Source organism: Sciurus vulgaris (genome assembly GCF_902686455.1).
Source record: "Sciurus vulgaris genome assembly, chromosome: 4".
NCBI lineage: Eukaryota > Metazoa > Chordata > Mammalia > Rodentia > Sciuridae > Sciurus > Sciurus vulgaris.
The window spans coordinates 16,223,641-16,244,058 of NC_136464.1; the positions used below are offsets into that span (position 1 = coordinate 16,223,641).

The window sequence follows — 20,418 nt, forward strand, 5'->3', positions numbered from 1 at the left end:
TGCCTAGGCAATGAAAAAATAAAATTCTGAGATTGAAATTTCTTGATCTGTTTAAACTAAATGAAAACACACACATACACACACACACACACACACACACACACATAAACAAGTAAAAAATAAACACTGTCCTACCAGAACAGAATTAATTTTAAAGACCTACCTATTATTGGTATAATACCCATATAAAGAAGAGTACCAAATTAAACTAAGGAAACGTGAGCTAAAAAGCCCTCAGCCTATGTGTCATATTTAATACTTTATAATATCTGATAATTATCATGTTAAGGATTAATCTAGACACAGGGAAGGAGATAGGCATGGAAGACTGAGATTAGAAATATTACTAAATGAAAAATACCATCCTCCTTATAGTTTATAGAATGGCTGTCATCATTACTATTCAGTCTGGACAGTGCTACAGTCCCACCTTTTTGATTTAGCAGAGAAGGTGCTCTTCTGTAACTGAAGTCACTACACTGTTTATATTCATCAGCATACTCACTTTGATCTGTGCTTTGCTTCTTAGAATTTTGTCCTTTGGGTTTCAAACCATATCCCATTTCTACAAGCACATGGTCTAAGAGTTTTCCTAAAAAGTGATTAAGAACATATATCTCCATTGAGATACTGTACTGTATAAAGCATTAAAAATAAACAGGTCAATAACATGATGCAGATATTACAACTATTAACATACTGGTATATGTTTTACCAGGTCAGTTACTATGGGCAAGACAGTTTAGTAATGTCCAGTTTTAAAAACTGAGCCAAAATTCCCATAGTTGCATTATGGTACATTGACTGAAAAGATTTCTCTTCAGAATTCTGAATATTAAAGATTCAGTTACTACCCCAGAGCATGCTTAGAATAACCACTGTTTGTGGGAAGAAATGAAGACATCAGACTTCTTTTTCTTATACCAACATTATGGCTCAAACAGGCTTGTCAGCACTGACAATAATATCTAAGAGCTGGAATCATAACATGAAATATACACAGCAAGAAACAAAAGATTTTATACTAAATTTCAATAGATTAACTGCATTTTCTACCGAGTCACCCTTGTCATAGTCCATAAAAGCAGAGGGAAAACCAAGAGGCAACTGCATGCAGACCGTAAGAGCCATTTTTCAAACTGTTATATGACGCCAGCATGCAAAGACAGAATTCCACAGTGTCTCCTTACCACAGCTCACACACTGCACACTAGCAGAATGCAGGTCTGGGGGCAGATGAGGGTAAATGGATTCCCGGAGAAATTCAGGAATTATAATGATGAAGTAGAAATCAGGGGCATATATTATAGTGGCTCCATTAATAGGCTAATAATAACATCCCTATTACCATGTTATCCAATCTGGCCTTTTAAACCACCTAATTCAACAAATTTGTGCCATGACTTTGACAAACTGCCCATCACTGCCACCATTTTCAGTCACAATCTCAATGACTCCAGAGAAGAGTTGACTTGGCTTCACCTTCATGGTTATATTTCCTTACCAAGTGACAAGTGGGGACTGAATAAAATATTAAATCCTCAATTTAAAAAGAAAACTCAGATCTTACCTGAACTTTGTAGCATAACATCTACAGCATAGGCAACCACTTCTTCTTTCAAGATGTCGACAATCTTTATAGAACAGAACTGCTCCATAAACAGTGTTTTAATAGTTCTGATACAATCATTGCTCCAATTCTCTTCTGCTGGTACAACACCAGTCACAAAGCACTTTATGGCCTAAAAAAATTTGTGCAAATTATTTATAAGAATGAACCTTTTTAAATAAATTTTCTAGTTGATTTTGAAATATTTTATAAAAACAATATATTTCATGATAAAAACTTGGCAGAAGTCTTTGAACACTAACCAGATAAGCAATTTTAGGCATGACTGTATTTGTCTCTCTTGGTACTTCTGTTCTCAATGCTAACTTTTTGTAACTGAAGCTTGAGAAATTTATGCAAGAATAATAATTATACCTCAATTATAAAAAAAAATTCTGGCTATGATAAACAGAAATGAAAGTTTGTAAACACCAGATTGATAGATGTGTCTAAAAGTTTTTCTCCTGAGGCGCTGCTTAACTAAATGAGAGATAACAGAAGTGGAGCCAAGAGGTGTTCATATACACAGTAAAAGGTATTCTAGTAAGTGTGAGACTGGCAGAACAGAAGCAAGCATTAAACATTGAAGAAACAGCTCCTTGGGGACGCTGATGGGAGTTCAGAAAGTAAAAGACTCACACAAGGAGGAAACAAGTCAATGTTTCTGTTTAGTTGGTGAATTCTGTTTACTGGAATTATTTCTTCATTTCCGTAATCAATATACAAGACGTGCACCTTCTTCTGTGGCACATCAACATCTTGTATTATCACTCTGTTCCAGGTCTGGAAAGGAAATATCATGATAATTTGCTTCCAAATAGCATTTCACATTCTTAAAGAACCTCTATACTAATCTACAGACCATGTAAACAAAAGGCTCCTGTTCTGTTCAGAGGCACTCAATTAAAAATGCAACTTTAATATCTACGAATCTCGCTAAGAAATCACTAAAATTGTCTACAAAGGACACCTTAATATCCACAAGTATACCTAAGCCCAGCAGACTGCACACTGATGCCTGAGCCACACAAATAACCACAAATTCTAAGACCAGCAACCAGTCTAAAACTAGCCATTTAGGAACCAATGAACAGAAGAGAAGGTTAGGGCAGGAGGGAAGTATAGGGAACAGTAAGGAAGAGACACAAGAGTCTAGCTGTGAGCCATCTCATTCTTCATTAAAAGTTCTGGTGTAGACAAGTTGGGATGATGGAGGTAAGTAATTGTTCACTTCATCAGAGGTTACCTGATCAACGGTGTACTTGGCAACACAAACTTCCCCCTTAACTGGAATATAATCTTCATCATGCACCATATTTGCATATGTTTCTTTTAAACTTGCAGAGAGTTGGTTCATATATTCTAAAACTTCTGAAGAATATAACTGGACATAAAAGTCACCTGGGTGTCTGAATTCAGTAACTGTACCCTTTCAAAGACAAAAAAGATAATAATTTACCATGAACAAAAGCAAATGTGAATTTCTTAAAGCTTTATAACTAAGATACAAAAAGTGCTGCAGACAGATAATTCAATTAGATATTCTGTATCTACCTTATGAACTCGAAAATAAGAAATGAGAAAAATCTATAGTTCTAGATCAGCAATTAAAGAAAAAATACCTTTATTTCCATGGTTTTCTTGAGTTGCAGACTTCTCAAGTCAGAAAACATAATTTTCTCAGCACCAGTGGTTATTTCTTTAGTCACCCCAAGTGGACAGTCACTCTGGTTTGAAAAACACAAAGGAGTTATTTACAAGCACATTTGTTAATGACATTGTGGCCACTCACAGCTGGACTCACAGTCATAAAAGTCTAACTCTTAGGTTTAAGTAACAGAGGACAGAAAGAGAAGGCCTCCAAGAGCTGCTGAAACTCACTTTCCACAGCACAGAGGTCACCCAAGAACAAGGGCACCATGGGGAAGACAATGCTGAATTCATTAAAAAAAAAAAAAAAAAAAAAAAAAAGCAGGGAAGCGCAACTTTTAGTTGTAAATTAAATGTATAGTTTTTAAGTTACAAATATGTACTTGTTAATGTTTTTGTAAGAATGAATATTTGAGGAGGTCATTTTTTTTTTTTAAAGTAGAGGCTAGGAGCAGCTAAAGAAATCTAAAAAATTTATCTTTAAATGAGTTGGACACAAGCTTTTCAAATGATAAATGATTTAGCTCCTATAGTTATTTAAACAGGAGATGGCTAGTAAGAGGAAGGAATTCTCCTCACACAGAAAGGCCCTGCAGGGTGCACTACACAGCTGGAGCCCATTTGTGGGGGCTCCTCTACTAATCCAAGTGATTTTGCACAGACACAGTCAAATTTTGGAAAAAAAAAGACTGGAAATAAATAATTCTTAAATGCGCCTCACCCCCAAATTCATCAAATCCCATCATTAGAGTCAATGGATTTAACAGGAAATTTGTTTTCAAATATTAGTAGAAATGTAGAAATAAGTCTGAATTTTCTTGTTTTGTTTTTTGAGGTTCTGGGAAATCAACTCAGGGACTCATGCATACTAGGTACATCCAACTACATCCCCAGACCTAAAATATTTTATTTGGTTTAAGTATTTATTCAATAAAGTGGAGTCACTTAAAATTTCGTATGAAGACAAAGAATACCATACCTCATTTTTCACTTCCATGTTCTTTGTTTCAAAAGGTGATTTATTATCTTCAAGTTTATGGAAACTGAAATAAAGCAACTTATTACAATACTTAAACTATGGGGCATTTAATAATGGAGACCATAAATAACAATTATGTTCACTTCTCAGTGAACAATATCTATAAAGAGCCAGTCAGCTTCCTCCAGGAAGAATCACAGCAGTAGTCCATGCAGGAGTCCACCCTGTGTGTGCAAGGCTTACTTCCCCCAAAGTCACTGGATGAAGGGAGGGAGTCACAGTCTCTAAGCCTGTTTTCTTATTAGCAAAATGGAAACAGTCCCTACATTACATCCATTCAAAGTTATGAGGACAAAATGAGGTTCTATGTGAAACTTCTGTAAACTGGTAAATGACATGCAAAAAGACTTATGCATTTAAAAATCGCAACTCAAGAGGCACTATGCGAGTTACAACTTACCAAAATTCAGGAAATCAAACATGACTGAAAGTAAGGCATTCTAAAACTAACCATTAAAAAAATTATTTAAGGTTCTAAATTATAATATGTACTAACTAATGAAAGTATTCATGAAAACTAAGTATGTAGAGCAATTTGCTTCAGATTTGTATGCTTCATTATACACCAATAAATACTGGAATGTAACAACTTCTACAGTTTTGTTTAATGGATTAGATCCTTATTCTACCAGGGAAACCTTTCTCAATACTACCCAATGAATCAAAGAACATGAACACTGACCTTTGCTGGACAGGCTTGCACACGATGCTGTGGGCAGACCAATCTTTCCTCTGACAGGCGGTGGAGCAATAGTATGTCTGCTTGCACTGAGAGCACCTCAGCGACCCTGAGGGACACAACCAGGACATCACTGGTGGTACACGCCAGACGTGTGCTGTTGAGATCAAGATGTTGCCAAAGACCAGACACACCAAACATCACTGTCAATCACCTCAAGAAGACCATTTGAAGGGAATTGTGCTATTTATGGTTAGGTATTAAGATTGCACTTCTAGTTGCAATCCCAGCTACTAGGAGGCTGAGACAGTTCCTACTAGGAGGATCACAAGTTCAAAGTCAGCCTGGGCAACTGTCTCAAAATAAAACAAACTTCAAGATAGAAAATTGGTTGGGGATGTAGCTCAGTGGTAGAGCACAACTGGATTCAATTCCCTGTATTGAAGGAAAAAAAAAAAAAAAAGACTAGATAAAAATATTTACTGACTCTACTCACAATAGCACAAAGCCTGACACAATCAAAGTGTTCATCAATAGAAAAATAGATAAATTATATCAAAACATGGTCAGGGTGAATACATACAATTCTATTTAAAACAAATTGAAAAATAAATTGTGACGTAATCATATGATGGAATACTACTCAGCAATAAACAAAAAGTGATACATTTAATGCCAATTAATCTCAAAAATATTATCCAAAATGAAATAAATTTATCTAAATGAGCTTGTACTAGATCAACTTATATATATGAAATTCTGTGACAGGAAAAATTAATTTATAGTGAGAAAAAATGGTGGTTTTCTTGGGGGTATAGTGATGGGAAAGGGACATGAGAGGAACTTTTTATTAAATTTTTTAGTTGTAGATGAACACAATATCTTCATTCTATTCATTTATTTTTATGTGGTGCTGAGGATCAACCTAGTGCCTCAACACTTGCCAGGGAAGCGTTCTAACACCGAGCTACAGCCATGACCCCAAAGAGAGAACTTTCTTTGAAGATAATATTCTGTATCTTGATAGGTGTCTGAGCTTGTGAATATCAGTGTATGTATGCTTTCCTTAAAAAAAAAAAAAAAAAAAAAAAAAATCAAAAATACTAATCAATGAGGAAGCAAAAAAAAAAAGCAAAGGTAGAGATGAAGATCAAAGGTAGGACATTAATACATACTGAAGATGAATGATGGGTACATGACATGTATACACACAGATATATACGCACATATACTATTTTGTTTATAATCTATATGCTTAAAATTTGCCATAGTAAAGATATTTTTCAGATATGTAGACTTCTCCATGACCATCTAAGAGCAAGTTGCTTACCAAACAGACCACAGCGATGGCAAGTTGTTGACCGAAGAGGAGGTCCTAAGGAGTTGAAGAGTGCTGGATTACTTATGGACAAGGAATTCTCAACCAACTTGTGTGATTTTTTTGACTGTGCAGGAGACACACTATTGCTGGGCTTCTATTAAGAACAAAGAAATGCAAAATGAGAACTTGATAATAGCTTCTTTAAATACTAGATTTGGGACTGCCTGTTTTGGTAAGATAGAATAGATGCATTCTCCTCCATTCCTCCCAAGTATAACTAAAACCCCTAAACTTACACAGAAAACAAACATAAGATGACCCTATAAGGGAAGAGAAGAGTCCACACTATACTCAAATTGAAAAATAATGATGATGCCAGTAAGTTTTGTATCTATAATGTAAAATCTATAGCAACCACTGGGAAAGTTATACAAAGAGATATGTACTGAAAAACACTACAGACAAATCAAAATGTAGTTACAAAAAGTGTTCAAGCAACCCACAAGATGACAGGAAAAACAGAAGTGAAACAAATGGCAGACTTATGCCCTCAAATATCAATACTTACATAATATAAATGGCCTAAATACACCAGTTGAAAAATAGATTGAATGGGTTCAATCTATTTTTAATCAAATGGATTTAAATCAAATCCATTAAATCAGATGAATAATCAAATGGATTAAGAGATATTACTCAACTATATGCTACCCATAAGAAACTCATTTCAAGTATGATGCTATAAACAGCTCTAAGTAAAAAGATGGAGGTGTACCTCATAAATGTTAAAAGAAAATCGATATGGCTGTATTAATATCAAAGATTACAGAGGAAAGAAAATTATAGTGGGACGATGACAAAAGAGTCACTCAAACAAGAATGTGGCAATCCTAAACGTGTTTGTAGCAGAGCTGAAAACTGTAAAGCAAAATGAACTGAAAAAAACAAATACAGTTAGCTATGTCAATACTTCTTCTCAACAATAGATATAACTAGATAGAAAATTGGCAAGAATACAGAAGAACTCAACATCACCACCATCAAAAGACCTATTAGGAATTTATAGATGATTTGAACCAGCATTTTAAACTGCAGAATGCACATTATTTTCAAGCACCAACAGAACATTTACTAAGACTATAACCAGACTCATTAAACAAACCTCAAGGTCTGGGGAAGTGGTTCAGTGATAGAGCTCTTGCCTAGCATGTACAAGTCCCAGGGTTTGATCCCCAATACCATGGGGAAAAGTAAACAAACAAAAAACCCTCAACAAATTTTAAAAACTGAGGGTTGGGGATGTGGCCCTGTGGTAGAGCAGATGCTCAGCATGCACGAGGGAGGGAGGGAGAATTTAATCATACAGAGTTTGTTCTCTGACTACAACAGACTCAAACTTGAAATCAGTAGCAGAAACAGATTCTCTATTTCCAAACACTTAAGAGACTAGATACAAGAAAAAAAAAAAAAAAAAAGGAAAACCTATCACTACTACACTGATCAAAACAGTAAGCATATTTGACAAAATTCAACACCTATTCATGATAAAAACTATTAAAAAAAAAAGTCAGGAATTAGAGAAAAATTCATCAAAATGAAAAAAAAAATCTACAGAAACAAAGCTAACATTCTACCTAATGCACAAGACTGAAGTTTTCCCCCTAAATTTGGAAACAAGGCTGTCCACTGTCACCGTTTTTTCACGCAGCGTTGACAGTTCTTGCCAGTACAATAATTGAAGAAAAGGAAATAAAAACATACATATTGGAAGGAAAAAATAAAAGTGTCTTATATAGAGGATATGGATGTCTAAGTAGAAAATTGAAGGGGATCTAAAAAAGAGTCCTTTCCTAAGTGACTTCAGCAAGGTCACAGAATGTAATATCCCAAACTCAATCATATTTCTATATATTAGGAATGAACATGGGGGAGAACACACAAAATATTTATGAACACAAAAAAGTGAAATACTTAAGTATACATCTAATAAAACATGCATAGAACTTGTAAACTGAAAATTATAAAGTGAAGAAAATCAGATCTACAAAAATGAAAAGATGTATGTCCACATATTGAAATAGTCAATACAGCAATTATGTTAATAATTCTAGGTTCAGGTTTAATGTAATATCAAAATTCCAGAAAGACCACTTCATGGATATGGATGAGATTATTATAAACAGTATATGTGAAGGGAAAGGAACTACAATAGCTCAATTTTGAAAAACATGTAGTAGGATGAATCACTCTACCTAATTTCGAAACTTATTATATACTGTAATAGTCAATACTGTGTGATGCTGCTGGAGGTGTAGATACATAGATTAATGGGAAACAACAGAAAGCCCAGAATAGAACAGTGAAACCCAGAAATACACATATATACCCAATTGATTTTTGACAAAAGTGCAAAAGCAATTCAGAAGAGGAACCTAGTATTTTCAACAAACGACAATGTAGCAACTAAACGTCCATAGGCAAAATAAAATCTCAGCCTAAGTTTCTTAAAATTAAGTCGAAATGAGTAAAAAATGTACAACTATGGGGTAGGGGATGTGGCTCAGTGGTAGCACACTGCCCAGCATGTGTGAGGCCCTGGGTTCAATCCTTAGCACCACCAAAACAAAAGTAAAACTATGTAACTTTAAAAAAAAAAAATATTTGGGGGATCTACAACAAAGAGACCTTAAGATTTGATACCTAAAAGCATAATCCACATGAGGCAAAACTGATCAAACCGAACTTTATTAAAATGAAAAACTTCTCTTTTGCTAAAGTCCTTATTAGGAGACTGAAAGGATAAGCTCCAGACTAGGATAAAATACCTGCACATCACTGCTTAACAAAGGACTGGTATCTGAAATACATTAAAATAAAAAACCTTTTAAAACCAAATGGTATGAATCTACATCATGTACAACCACAGAAACGAAATGATGTACCCCATTTGTGTACAATGAATCAAAATGCAGTCTGTAAGAAATTTAAAAATGAATAATTTTAAAAAATACTCAATAGTAAGGGACTACGGTTGTAGCTCAGTGGTAGAGCACTTGCCTACAATGTATGAGGCACTGGGTTTGAACCTCAGCACCACATAAAAATAAACAAAATAACACTATTTTAAAAAAATCTCAACAGTAAAAAAAACCAGACACTCCAATTAGAAAATGAACAAGAGACACAAAGAAATATTTCATCAAAGAGGATATACAGATGACAAACAAGTGGATGAAAAGATGCTTAATATCATTAGCCATGAGGAAACTGCAAATTAAAACCAGAGAGGTATTGTTCAACACCTGTAAGGATGGGTAAAATAAAACATGAACTCCAATAAGTTCTGGTAATAGAGGAGACTGGACCACTCACACATTCTGTGATGTGGTACAGTCATTCCAGAGAACAGTTTGGACTACTCCTACTACTACTCTATGACCTAAAACTGTATCCCTAGTCATTTATCTTAAAGTAGGAAAAGCTTGGAAACAGCAGTTTTAGTTTCAAAAGCCAAAAACTAAAGCCAGATGCATTCAGTGTGTGAATGGTTAAACAAGCTATCCATCCACAGAAGACTACTCTGCAAGCAATAAAAAAAACTCAGACTACTGCTACATACAACCACCTAGCTCAATCTCCAGAGAACTACTGAGTGAAAACAGCCACTCCCAAAAGGTCACATACTGTCTAATTCCACTCACACAATATTCTTGAAATGACAAAATTGCGTAAATATGAATTATATTACTGGCTTCCAGAAGGATGGTAGATATGGCCAATAAAAGGGCACATAAGGGAGCCCTGTAATGATGAAAATGTTCTGTCTTCACCATCAATGATGATATCCCAGGTGTGCTGCATATGCTACGCAACTGCAGCATGGCACCACCAGGAACTCTCTCTACTTCTAACTGTACCTCAATCTACATAATTACTCGCAAAGAAAAGAGTTTTTATTTTATTTAAGATAGTAGGTTTTAAAAAAAAGTAAATTTGACTTCAAATGAGACATACAAATCAAATACTTCTTTATTAATGCAATATAAAAATGCTAGACACTTTTATCTGAAAATGCAAAATAGGGGGGAAAACTTACAGTTTTTATTTCTTTGGGTGGTGAATTATTTCCAACACTTAATGGTGACACTGAGTTTCCTGGAGAGTAAAAACACAATTCCTAATAAAAGTCAAATACTACTTTTTATTTCAATAATGTTAAATAGCATAATTAGGTGATATTCAAATAACAGGGCAACTGCATAATGGCCTTATAGCTACACCATAAATAAGCAACATCCTACTCTTACTAATGGAAAAAAGAACTTGTCTCAAATGTTCTTGACTATTGCTCCTGTCACTGTAGATTTTTCCTTATTCAGTGGAGCAGCAATTCTCAAACTTTTTGAACTCAGAAACCTTTTATCCTCATAAAAATTACTGAGAACCCTAAAGAACTTTTGTTTACATGGTTTATGTCTATCAATACATACTGTATTAGAAATTAAAACTAAATTTTAAGATATTAATTTAAAAATGAATGCATTACAGGCAACATTGTTTAAAAAACTTTTTCAGAACAGAAAAATGTTCTGCATATCTCTTTAATGTTTGGCTTAACAGAAGACTGGTGGATTCACATATATCCTTTTGCATTCAATCTGTCATGATATGCTGCTTTGCTAGTTATCTGAAGAAAATCTGTCCTCACCCATAGAGATAGCTGTAAAGAGGAGGAGCATTTAATGGCCTCAAATAATTGTGAGTTTTCCTTTAACACCATACAAAAGCTCAAGTGGTGGTCTAAGTGTCAGCTGCAACACAGAGTCTAAAATCACATCAGTGAACTTTTCATGCTGTCACCTCAGAACCCACTGATTTATCCTTTGCACAGTATTTACCCACCAGAAAATGCGGCTGAGTTATGCCCAGCTGTCAAATGTCAAAACATTCCATTACACAATATCAAAAATTATGTGTCAGTTGGGCATAGTGGCACACATCTGAAATTTCACCTGCCAGGGAGGATTGGGAGTTTGAACCTACCAACAAAGTGGCCCTATCTCCCTCCCAGCAAAAATGTGTTAATATCACCATGCATCTCACCAGAATTCTTTAAAGTACAAAGGAGCTCTTAAACCAGAGTAGTAGACACAAAAATTCTGAAATCCTAATCTACTTGAAAGTTAGACTTTTATCTTGATAATAAAATATCATCAGATGTTGTCCTTGAAGTGACAAGTTCACTTTGTTGATTTGAGAAAATGCTTGACAAATATTTAAGTCAGAACAAAGTTTGTCCTTCAAGTAAAAAGAATGTTCAAAGAAAAAAAATCCCCTTTTCAGCTCACAGCCCAGTCACATGCATACTTTTTCATGCTTCAGCAAAGCTACAAGTAATTCTTATTCCATTACACAAAGTACTAGAAATACCTACACACAAGGGTCAAGATTTAATAAAATTAATAATTTTTACTGCTCCATGAAGGATTTTAATTGATGCTGGCATTTTTGTTTAATTGCAAGAATATGACAAATGAAAAACTCAATGACCACTGGCCCAGGGTGGGGCTGGAGATTACATAGAGCTTAAAGGGCTCGTGCAATTCACCCATTCTTGCTTTTGCACCATTAGTATAAAATCAGCACAGCAAAAAATGTTTAAATGTCTTTAGGAAGATGGTTTTGACCTCCTGAGGAACCCTAGAGGTCCAACCATCGCATTCTGAGAATTACATCAACATAATGTTAATAGCTCACACTCACATACATTCAAAGAGATTACATTTCGCTAAGGCCTACCCTCCTTAAAAAGCAGGTTTTCAGTATCAGGACCAAACAAATGATAAAACAAATCACATGAAACTGGTTACTATCTTAAATACATCTTTGTGAGCTACTACCTGCATAAAATTTGCATGCTTTTTTTAAAGTATAGCCAATCTTTGAAAAACCCATAAATAATCCAATGCACTTCCTTTCCACATTCCTAGTGTATTTCTGATTGTAGAGTGGGGGCACTTCTCTGAAGCCATTTTCTGCTGAGTAATCTTTTCTGTGGATTAATCAAGCCAAAGTTAGCCACTTGGTACTTGTCCCTTCTAAACTGATAATTAAATGCAAACACTTGTCATTTGGCAATATTGTTACTAGCCCACTAGTGTAGTTAAACATATCTGTGGTAAGTCAGAGAAACCACCACCATCTTCAAGCCTTGGGTTTTTACTCACCTGCTGGTAAGGTCTTCCTGTCTCCTTTGGATCCAACTACTTCTCCATTGATGCCATTAGGGTTTGAAGATACTGAACTGTCTTCCTGACTCGCTAAATACTGTTTGGTTTGCTCACAAAGCAAAAAATTGTTCTTTTTCTTTCCATTCTCTGGGCTTTTCAACCTGAAATTAGGATGGTTATGATGTGCTCCAGGACTTCTTAAGGAATCGTGTGGTGGAAGCTTGCTTTCATTTTTTTCAAAACTAAATGATTCAGTCATTTTACAAGTCGATGCTTCTAAATTATTTCTTGACATCATATTAGGCGGTAACTTAACATTCATAGGAGTCTAAGGAATGAAATATATTTAAAAGGTGACTTTTAATTGCAAAAGTAGAACTGCAGGTCCAGATGATTTTTTTCAAATATTTAATGGATAATTCCCACAAATGATTCAAAAGCAGACTTCACCTTTACATCAAAACCTGGCCTACAAGGCATAAGAAAAGAACAACAGTTCTATATGGGTAAATACAAACTCCCAAGTTTAACAGAATTCAGTTACAAACCAAAGATCAACTCAAGAGATATTAAGAGAGTAATCTCAGAGTTCCACACCATTCCTCACTTTTCAAAGTTTTTGAAATACAAGAGATGGAGAAGGTCTTTCATGCTTTAAAAGAAATATTTCCAATCTAAAGCCTACACCTCACTGGTGTAATGCCATAGATGCTCTTATTTAAATCTGGTCATGACCTACCTTTCTACCTTCTCAGAACCCCTCTACTCTCTCCTACCTTACGATGCACCAAGTCCTCAAATTAGCTGACCGCTACCCAGAATGCCCTGGCTCGCCCACCTGCCGACCGTCCTAGCCATCCTTCACAACCCATCTCAACTGATCCCTGTTCCTCCTAGTTTTCCCAAGCACCCTGCTTTGATAATCTCCAGCTGAACTTCATACATTGTAACCTGTACCAATTTCTTTCCAGGACCTATCAGTGTACCTTTCTCTAAAAATGTTAGAAATATTATAAAATTTCCAAGTTTCATTTGTTGCAAAGTGCCTCAAAGATATGATGCTGGCGTGTCATTTTCCTACTACTCTTAAAGATGCCAAGTGCCTGTCCAGGGGAAGCACCTAAAGTAGAAACAATTCTTTTTGAAGTAGTGATCAGGTTTTTCTTTAACCGTAGGCAAAAGTTTTGTTTATTCTCCTAAAACTGTTCAGATGGGGAAAAAAAGTTACCAATGAATAAAACTAATGAGCAATACCTCAACTGCTGTTTAACTTTGTTTTTGAACAAAAAATAAATGGGCAGGAAAATCCTTCCTCTTGGTGACCTAAAACTTCCATCTCGTTTCTTGTTTTATAAATTAGATTGGCCCCAATTCAGAGACAACACATAGTAGTGCAATTTATGAAAGAAATACACAGGTGCACTCAAAAGTGCCCCAGATTCCAGGAAGATCCCTAACAGAAGGACTCAAGGTGGGCAGCTATGGTGGGAGATGCTGCAGCTGCCAGGGAAAGCAGAGCTGTACCAAAAATCTTCCTACAGTAGAGGAACACACTGAGAACCCCAACACTGGCTACAACAAGGAGAGAGAGCAATATGTCAAATTACAAAAGGAAAATAACCTCCAGAGGAAAACTGGCTGGTGGGGATATGAATGCTTGGGAAACTAAGTGGTACAAGAAATATAAATACAGTGTAACTACAATAGAAGTAGAATGTATAAGTTTAAAAATCAAAGAAAAACATTTTAATCAAACAGGAAAAAATTCAAGCATGGTAAATAGAAAATATCAAATAATATGACAGAACTATGTTCAAGTAATGCAAGTATTAAAGGGTTAGTTACAATTAGAAGAGAAAGACTCAAGGAGAAAAACATCCAGTCAGACATTATAAACAAAAAGTACACATAACACAGAAATTATACAGCAAGGCTAAAAATAGAAGGACTAAAAATGTGTTATGCAAATAATCAAAATAAAAGTGGAATGCATTAACAGTAGATAAAACAGAACTCAACATAGAAAACATTTAGACAATGAAAGATATTTTACTAAAAGAAACACACTGAAGAAAGAGAGTAGCCAAGAATCACTGAGTCATACTAATATCACTGAGATGAATTAGGCAAAACCTGACTGGAAGCTGGGCATGGTGACACACACCTGTAACCCCAGCTACTAGGGAGTCTGAGGCAGAAGGATTTCAAGTTTGAGACCAGTCTGGGCAATTTGGCAGGGCTCTCTCAAAAATAAAAGGGCTGGAGCCCAGTGGTAGAAAACCCCTGGGTTTAATGCTCAGTACTATTAAAAGACTGGGGAAGAAATTCCATCCATGACACACTTCCCTTATACAATTACTATTCAAAACACAGAAAACAAGCAATGATTAGGAATATTTTAGTAACATGAATAGGGACCAATACAACCAACAAAATTCACCTTTCTAACACTGATCATATACTGGGCTACAGAGACCACATTAACTCCAAAAACCCCAGCATCATGCCAGACACGTCCACTCTTCACAGTGTACACTAACCTCAGGGAAAGGCTTTTGTCTTTGCTGCTGCTATTTAAAAATGGTAAAATATCACAAAGGAAATGACAGTAAATGTGACTACATGAACAATTAAATTTAAAAATGTTAAATAGGCCAGGAAATAAGTATTACCACACAGATGGTAAGTTTGATACTTTCTCAAAAGTGAGATAAATTTTAAAAATCCAGACACTGTCAGGCATGGTGTCACACACCTGTAATTCCAGTGGCTTCAAAGGCTGAGGCAGGAAGATCTCAAGTTCAAAACAACCTCAAGAGATCCTGTCTCAAAATAAAAAATTAAATAAAGGGCTGGGAATGTGGCTCAGTGTTTAAGCACCTCTGGGTTCAATCCCTGGTACCAAAAAAAAAAAAAAAAAAAATGCAGACACTACGAGCAAATATTATAACCGACCCAAATGCCACCATCAGTCTCTGACCTGCCAGCTAAGTTTAGTGACATTATTGGCAGTAGTCAAAGTTCTCAAGTGTTTCTCGGGGTTTCCAAGGAAGCTCTGCCCTTTCCTAATGAACAGGGATTGATTTGGCTGAAAGTCTTTCATCCCTTTCTTCCTGCAACATGGATCTGAGGACTGAACACAAATCACTCATCTTGCTATGAAAAAACCAGTAAGCACACACTTAGGAGAGCAGAGTATAAAATGTAAAGAGCCCAAGCCTCCAGTGGCATCCGGGCCACCAGAGGAGCTCAGTGTGCTCCTGCGCAGAGTTGTTGTGGCACACAAATAAGCCTAAGGGTTTTCTATTCTTTGCAGCACAATCGATATACATGCTAATAAAATAAATTCGACAGAAGGATGAATGTCATGTAAAAAGGATGATTAGTTGATGGACATAAGGGGGAAAACATAAAACCTCATCTTTACATTTTAAAAAAATTCAAATTAATGTAACTGTTATTTCTGCCCAGAATGGCTACATTTAAAAAGGTCCCTCATTCTCATATGTGGAAGAGAGAGAAAAAAGTAAAAGGTGTGTGGGGGTTCTCATGAAATTGGAAAGGAAATTAAGAGTAGAGGAAGGGGATAGGGAGGGGAAAAGAAGGAAAGGGAGGTAAAGAAGAAATACTGGGGAATGATATGGGTCAAATTATATTGTTATATTGTGTTCATATATGAATACGTAACAGCAAACCCTACCATTATGTACAACTATAATGCACCAATAAAAATATGAGGGAAAAAGATTATTACTGAAGGATATGAATTAGTATGCTCTTTCTGTGAAGCAATTTGGATGTGTGTATTTGTGTATGGGTTCTTAAAAATATTCCTAGTCATTAACTTAGTAACTTCTAGAAATCTTCCCATTAATAATCCTAAATACCCAAAAAATCCTGTACACATAAAATAGGGAGCAAAAGGTGGGGGTGGGGTAAGGAGTTAACCATAATGCTTCTACTAGACAATGCTTCTACTACCTAAAGTCATTTTAAAGACTGAAGCACCATTTAATAATAAACCTTTTTCCAAAAGTGTGTTTACTTAATTCTGAGCCCAGTAAACGGATCGCAGTAATATTGAAGTCATATAGTTGGGATACAGTCATCATCTTGCCTAGTGGCACCACTCTGGCACACTGCACAGTGCTCCTGAGACAGCCTTTCATAGCCTGCCTTAATTTATTAAGGCGCCAGTTAATCCAGTCAGTTCCTTGCCACCATGCCTCAGTCCCTACAGACTGGTCTTCTAAGTTATTTTAAATTGAGTAGAGGGACCATGTCATACTAGAAATAAACAAAAATCTGATTTCCCCACAGCACCCAGCAAGGTACTTTGTACAATAAGGCATTCAGAAGATATTCATATGAGGAAAAAACTATTTTATGTGCCCTACTATGGTTTTCATGACAACCTGGACAAGGAAAATGAAACTCACAGATGAAAAGACACCCAGCAGTATTAAATGGAGAACTAGATACTATGAGGCTTACTGAAATTTAACAGCAGAACATCATGCCTCACACTTTCAAATATAAATTCTGTAAATATATTTGACTTTAAGAATAACATCAATCTTTCACTTACTGTAAACTTAAAGAGGCAAGTAAAGGATTTAAGTTTAAAGGTAGGTCCGCATATCATGGAATATTTATTTAGGTTTGAAGGATACCTCACTGCTTCTCCCTATTCAGGAACTTCCCAGAACATGCAGTGCATTCCAGGATCAGAAGCGTCATACTTTATTTGGGGGGCAGTCAATGGTACTATATTCTTTATAAAATGGTTCTCTTCTCAACTGACTGACTTCTGCTGCCTGTGACAACACTTCAAACATCTGAGACAGTCAATTTCCCTTTCTCCCAGGTCCTTCACCTGCTCATACAACACCTTTCAGATTCCTCAAGATTCCAGACTTTCTCTAGTTAATCAGATTCTCATACAGATCTGACTCTCGCAGCTGAGCACAGTATTGCAGATGTGTCCTGACAGCAGGTACACAGGTAAGTCATGACATCCCTGACTTTGAACCCTCTACTTCCATGCATGCATTAGCTTGTGGAACAGGTAGTCAGAACTGCTGTGAATCCATCACCTAAGAATTTTTGAATTTTTAAAAAAATATGTATTTATTGTACCATTCAATTGACATTTTACTTTTGATTTACAGTTCTATGAACTTTAACATAGATTTTGGGACATATCAGGCTTTTAAGATTGAGTTTACATTAAAAAAAAAAACCATAAGACTTTGCATTTATATCTACTTAATTCAGTGTCAACCATGGGGCATATTTAATCTTAAGACCCTATGGCATAATGCTGTGATTTTCAACCTCTCATGACAGATTCCTGATAAACATATGTAAAGATGTGACAGATAATGATGCAAGGGTCATGATACTCCATAGGCTAACTTCACCTAATACTAAAACAAAACAATTTTCCCCAATATAAAACCCATATTTATAATGTTACCTCTCAGTGATAAATAAAAATGTATTTAATCATCTCAGAATTCACAGAAATTGTTTCCTTAGCTAATACAAGAGGTTAATTCAGAAAGTCCCTAAATATCTTTATCAAAAAAGATCTTTATATTTTTAGGATTGGGAATCACTGATTTAAGACTGGTAGTGACTGATTTCTACAGTTCTGACAAAAAAAATGAAGCCTCAGCTTTGCATGTCTTTGTTTAGTGTTTCCTGCTTTGACACCAGTAAGATGCCAAGCTCCCTAAGGAAGGGTCCCTTCTTTTACCCCCTTGGACTACTCTCCCCTCACCCACCCCCAAGCTGCTAGGATCCTCCCAGGATACACTGCAAACAGTGAAGTAAGCCCTCTTTCCTCTAGGAGACCAGAGCCTAGAGCTAAAGTCAACCCTTATTGATTCTTTTAATAAGGAAAGTACATGAAGTACATGCAGAAATACTTAGATGTAATGGTTTTCCTTCTTTAAAGTTTGCTTTTGTCTTCCTGGTAAGCCCAAACTTCAAGGAAAACCATTCTACCCAAAGAAAGCATTGTCTTAAAGCTACAAAATTCAGTAGTTTAGTAGATAAAAAGTTTTAAAGTCAGATCCAAGTCCCAGCGTCATCACTTAACTTTGCTGTCTTGGACAAATCACTGCATCTGTTTAGTATTCGAAGGCTGTAAAATGAGGATATCAGTAGTAACTTCCTCTTAAGACCTAATCACGAAGATTAAAGGGCACTGTACCGAAACTGCCCAGCTTGGCGGCTGCGGTTCAAGAACTTCCGCCTCCGGCTGGGGATGGGAACACAGGGCCTGCACTGGCTGGGCAAGCGTTCTTCAACCGAGCTACAACCCTCTGCTCTCATATCCACTCCCACAAACAAGTACCTTCTCTTGAGGAACGAGCTCGCACGTTTAAGATGAAAATCTGAGCATTAATGTCTATTTGTTCCTCAAAACGAGTAAAGGGAAGTTGAATAACCTATCACCTCCCTGGCCCGCACCTTACCCAGTTGAGATGAAAATGCAGGCCACCCCGAGCTGCGCAATTTCGTATGGAGTACCGTGGCGTCTCATCGAGGGAACTAAAGCACCCGCTCTAACTCCCGAGGACCAACCGAGAAAACTATTTACAGCTGGGGCCCCAGAAAAGCGACCGACACACAGCAGACGCTACAACACCCGTTAGGCAAACCAGCGCCGGCTCGCTCACAACTCAGTGAATGCGGCGGTGCAACTTTGTCTCCTACAGGTGCTGGGGGAAGAATCAATTAGTATTGTTTGCACTTGAGCTTTGAATTTAAGAAAAGCCCTTCTATCACACACTTCTTTCGGAGAGAATTAGAATGTTTATATCTTGTGGACTCATGCCTGGAAGTACTATTTCCAAAACCGTGGCAGGGCCGGCCCTGCTTGCCGGCACCCCAATCCCTGAGCATCCGGTCCTTCCAACCAGCACAGAATCCACCCACACCCAACCTCCTATCCTCGACCTGCCCTTCTCAGCCAGAGTTCCACGGTCTCCTCCACCCTTCCATCCTCTTTCTACTTCCAGGCCTTGTACCCGCTCAACGCCCAACTTCAACGCCCAACCTCAACGTCCAGCGCCCAACGTCCGGCCTCCAACGACTGAAGGAAGTCCCGTCACCCTCAGGCAGCCCTCTCCCTCACCCTGGCGCCTGGGAACCCTGACCTGGAACGAGGTGAAAGGGCCGCTGACCCCAACCTGTCTCTGAAGCCTGGCCGTGGTGGAGGCTGCCAGTGCCGGGAGCTCCGCGGCCCAGGTGCTCTCCCCGCGCTCCTCTCACCCTCTATGTCCAGCCGGGCCTCGCGCTTCCAGCGCGGCGCCTGCGCAGTCGGCGCCCACGTGCGCCCCGCCACGCCCCACGTGCTCCCGCCACGCCCCACGTGCGCCCTCGCTGTGCCTGGAAGCCGCGCTCTGGCTCTGCTGCTCCGAGCGTTCTGCGGGTCTGGTGCATCAGGGGTGGGCTCAGGCTAAGGATCCCGAGGTTCCCCTGCCGAAAAGTGGCAAAGTTGTCCTAGTTCCTTTGCGAAAATCATTTGGATCGCTTCAGCCACTTGAAAGTCTTTTGAGGCACCACTTCCGCCTGGTCTTGGAGAGTAAATTCACCTGTTGCGTGTGCGTGCGTGTCTGATTAAGGGCATATGATTTCATTTGTTGGTGTTGCTCAAATATTTTTATCTTTTTTTGGTGTGTGTAAGACTTTTATAACAAATTCAGAGGAATGTTATGTCCAATGCACCCGTCACCTAATTTCAACATTATCAATTTATGGTCAGTTTTGTCTACATCTGCATCCCAGGCACTCTTCCTACAAGGTTTTGAAGCAAAAAAAAAAAAAAAAAAGAAAAACAGACTTGTATCTTTTTTTTCTTTTTTAATATTTTGTATT

The 20,418-nt window shown here is 37.2% G+C and overlaps 1 protein-coding gene across 1 annotated transcript in view; it reads right to left on the reverse strand.

Annotated features, from left to right (window-relative positions):
- TDRD1 (tudor domain containing 1) overlaps nucleotides 1–19,826 on the reverse strand; it is a 44,596-nt gene extending 24,770 nt beyond the window's left edge. Inside the window, exons 1-11 of the mRNA XM_079137924.1 lie at nucleotides 19,698–19,826; nucleotides 12,526–12,856; nucleotides 10,395–10,453; nucleotides 6,308–6,452; nucleotides 4,981–5,086; nucleotides 4,239–4,302; nucleotides 3,232–3,336; nucleotides 2,856–3,038; nucleotides 2,249–2,392; nucleotides 1,571–1,742; nucleotides 506–592 (exon numbers count right to left, since the gene is read on the reverse strand). Of these exons, the coding sequence (XP_078994050.1) occupies nucleotides 506–592; nucleotides 1,571–1,742; nucleotides 2,249–2,392; nucleotides 2,856–3,038; nucleotides 3,232–3,336; nucleotides 4,239–4,302; nucleotides 4,981–5,086; nucleotides 6,308–6,452; nucleotides 10,395–10,453; nucleotides 12,526–12,850 (1,390 nt within the window). The 5' untranslated portion in view covers nucleotides 12,851–12,856; nucleotides 19,698–19,826. The remainder of the gene's footprint in view (nucleotides 1–505; nucleotides 593–1,570; nucleotides 1,743–2,248; nucleotides 2,393–2,855; nucleotides 3,039–3,231; nucleotides 3,337–4,238; nucleotides 4,303–4,980; nucleotides 5,087–6,307; nucleotides 6,453–10,394; nucleotides 10,454–12,525; nucleotides 12,857–19,697) is intronic.
- Between the last annotated feature and the right edge of the window lie 592 nt (nucleotides 19,827–20,418).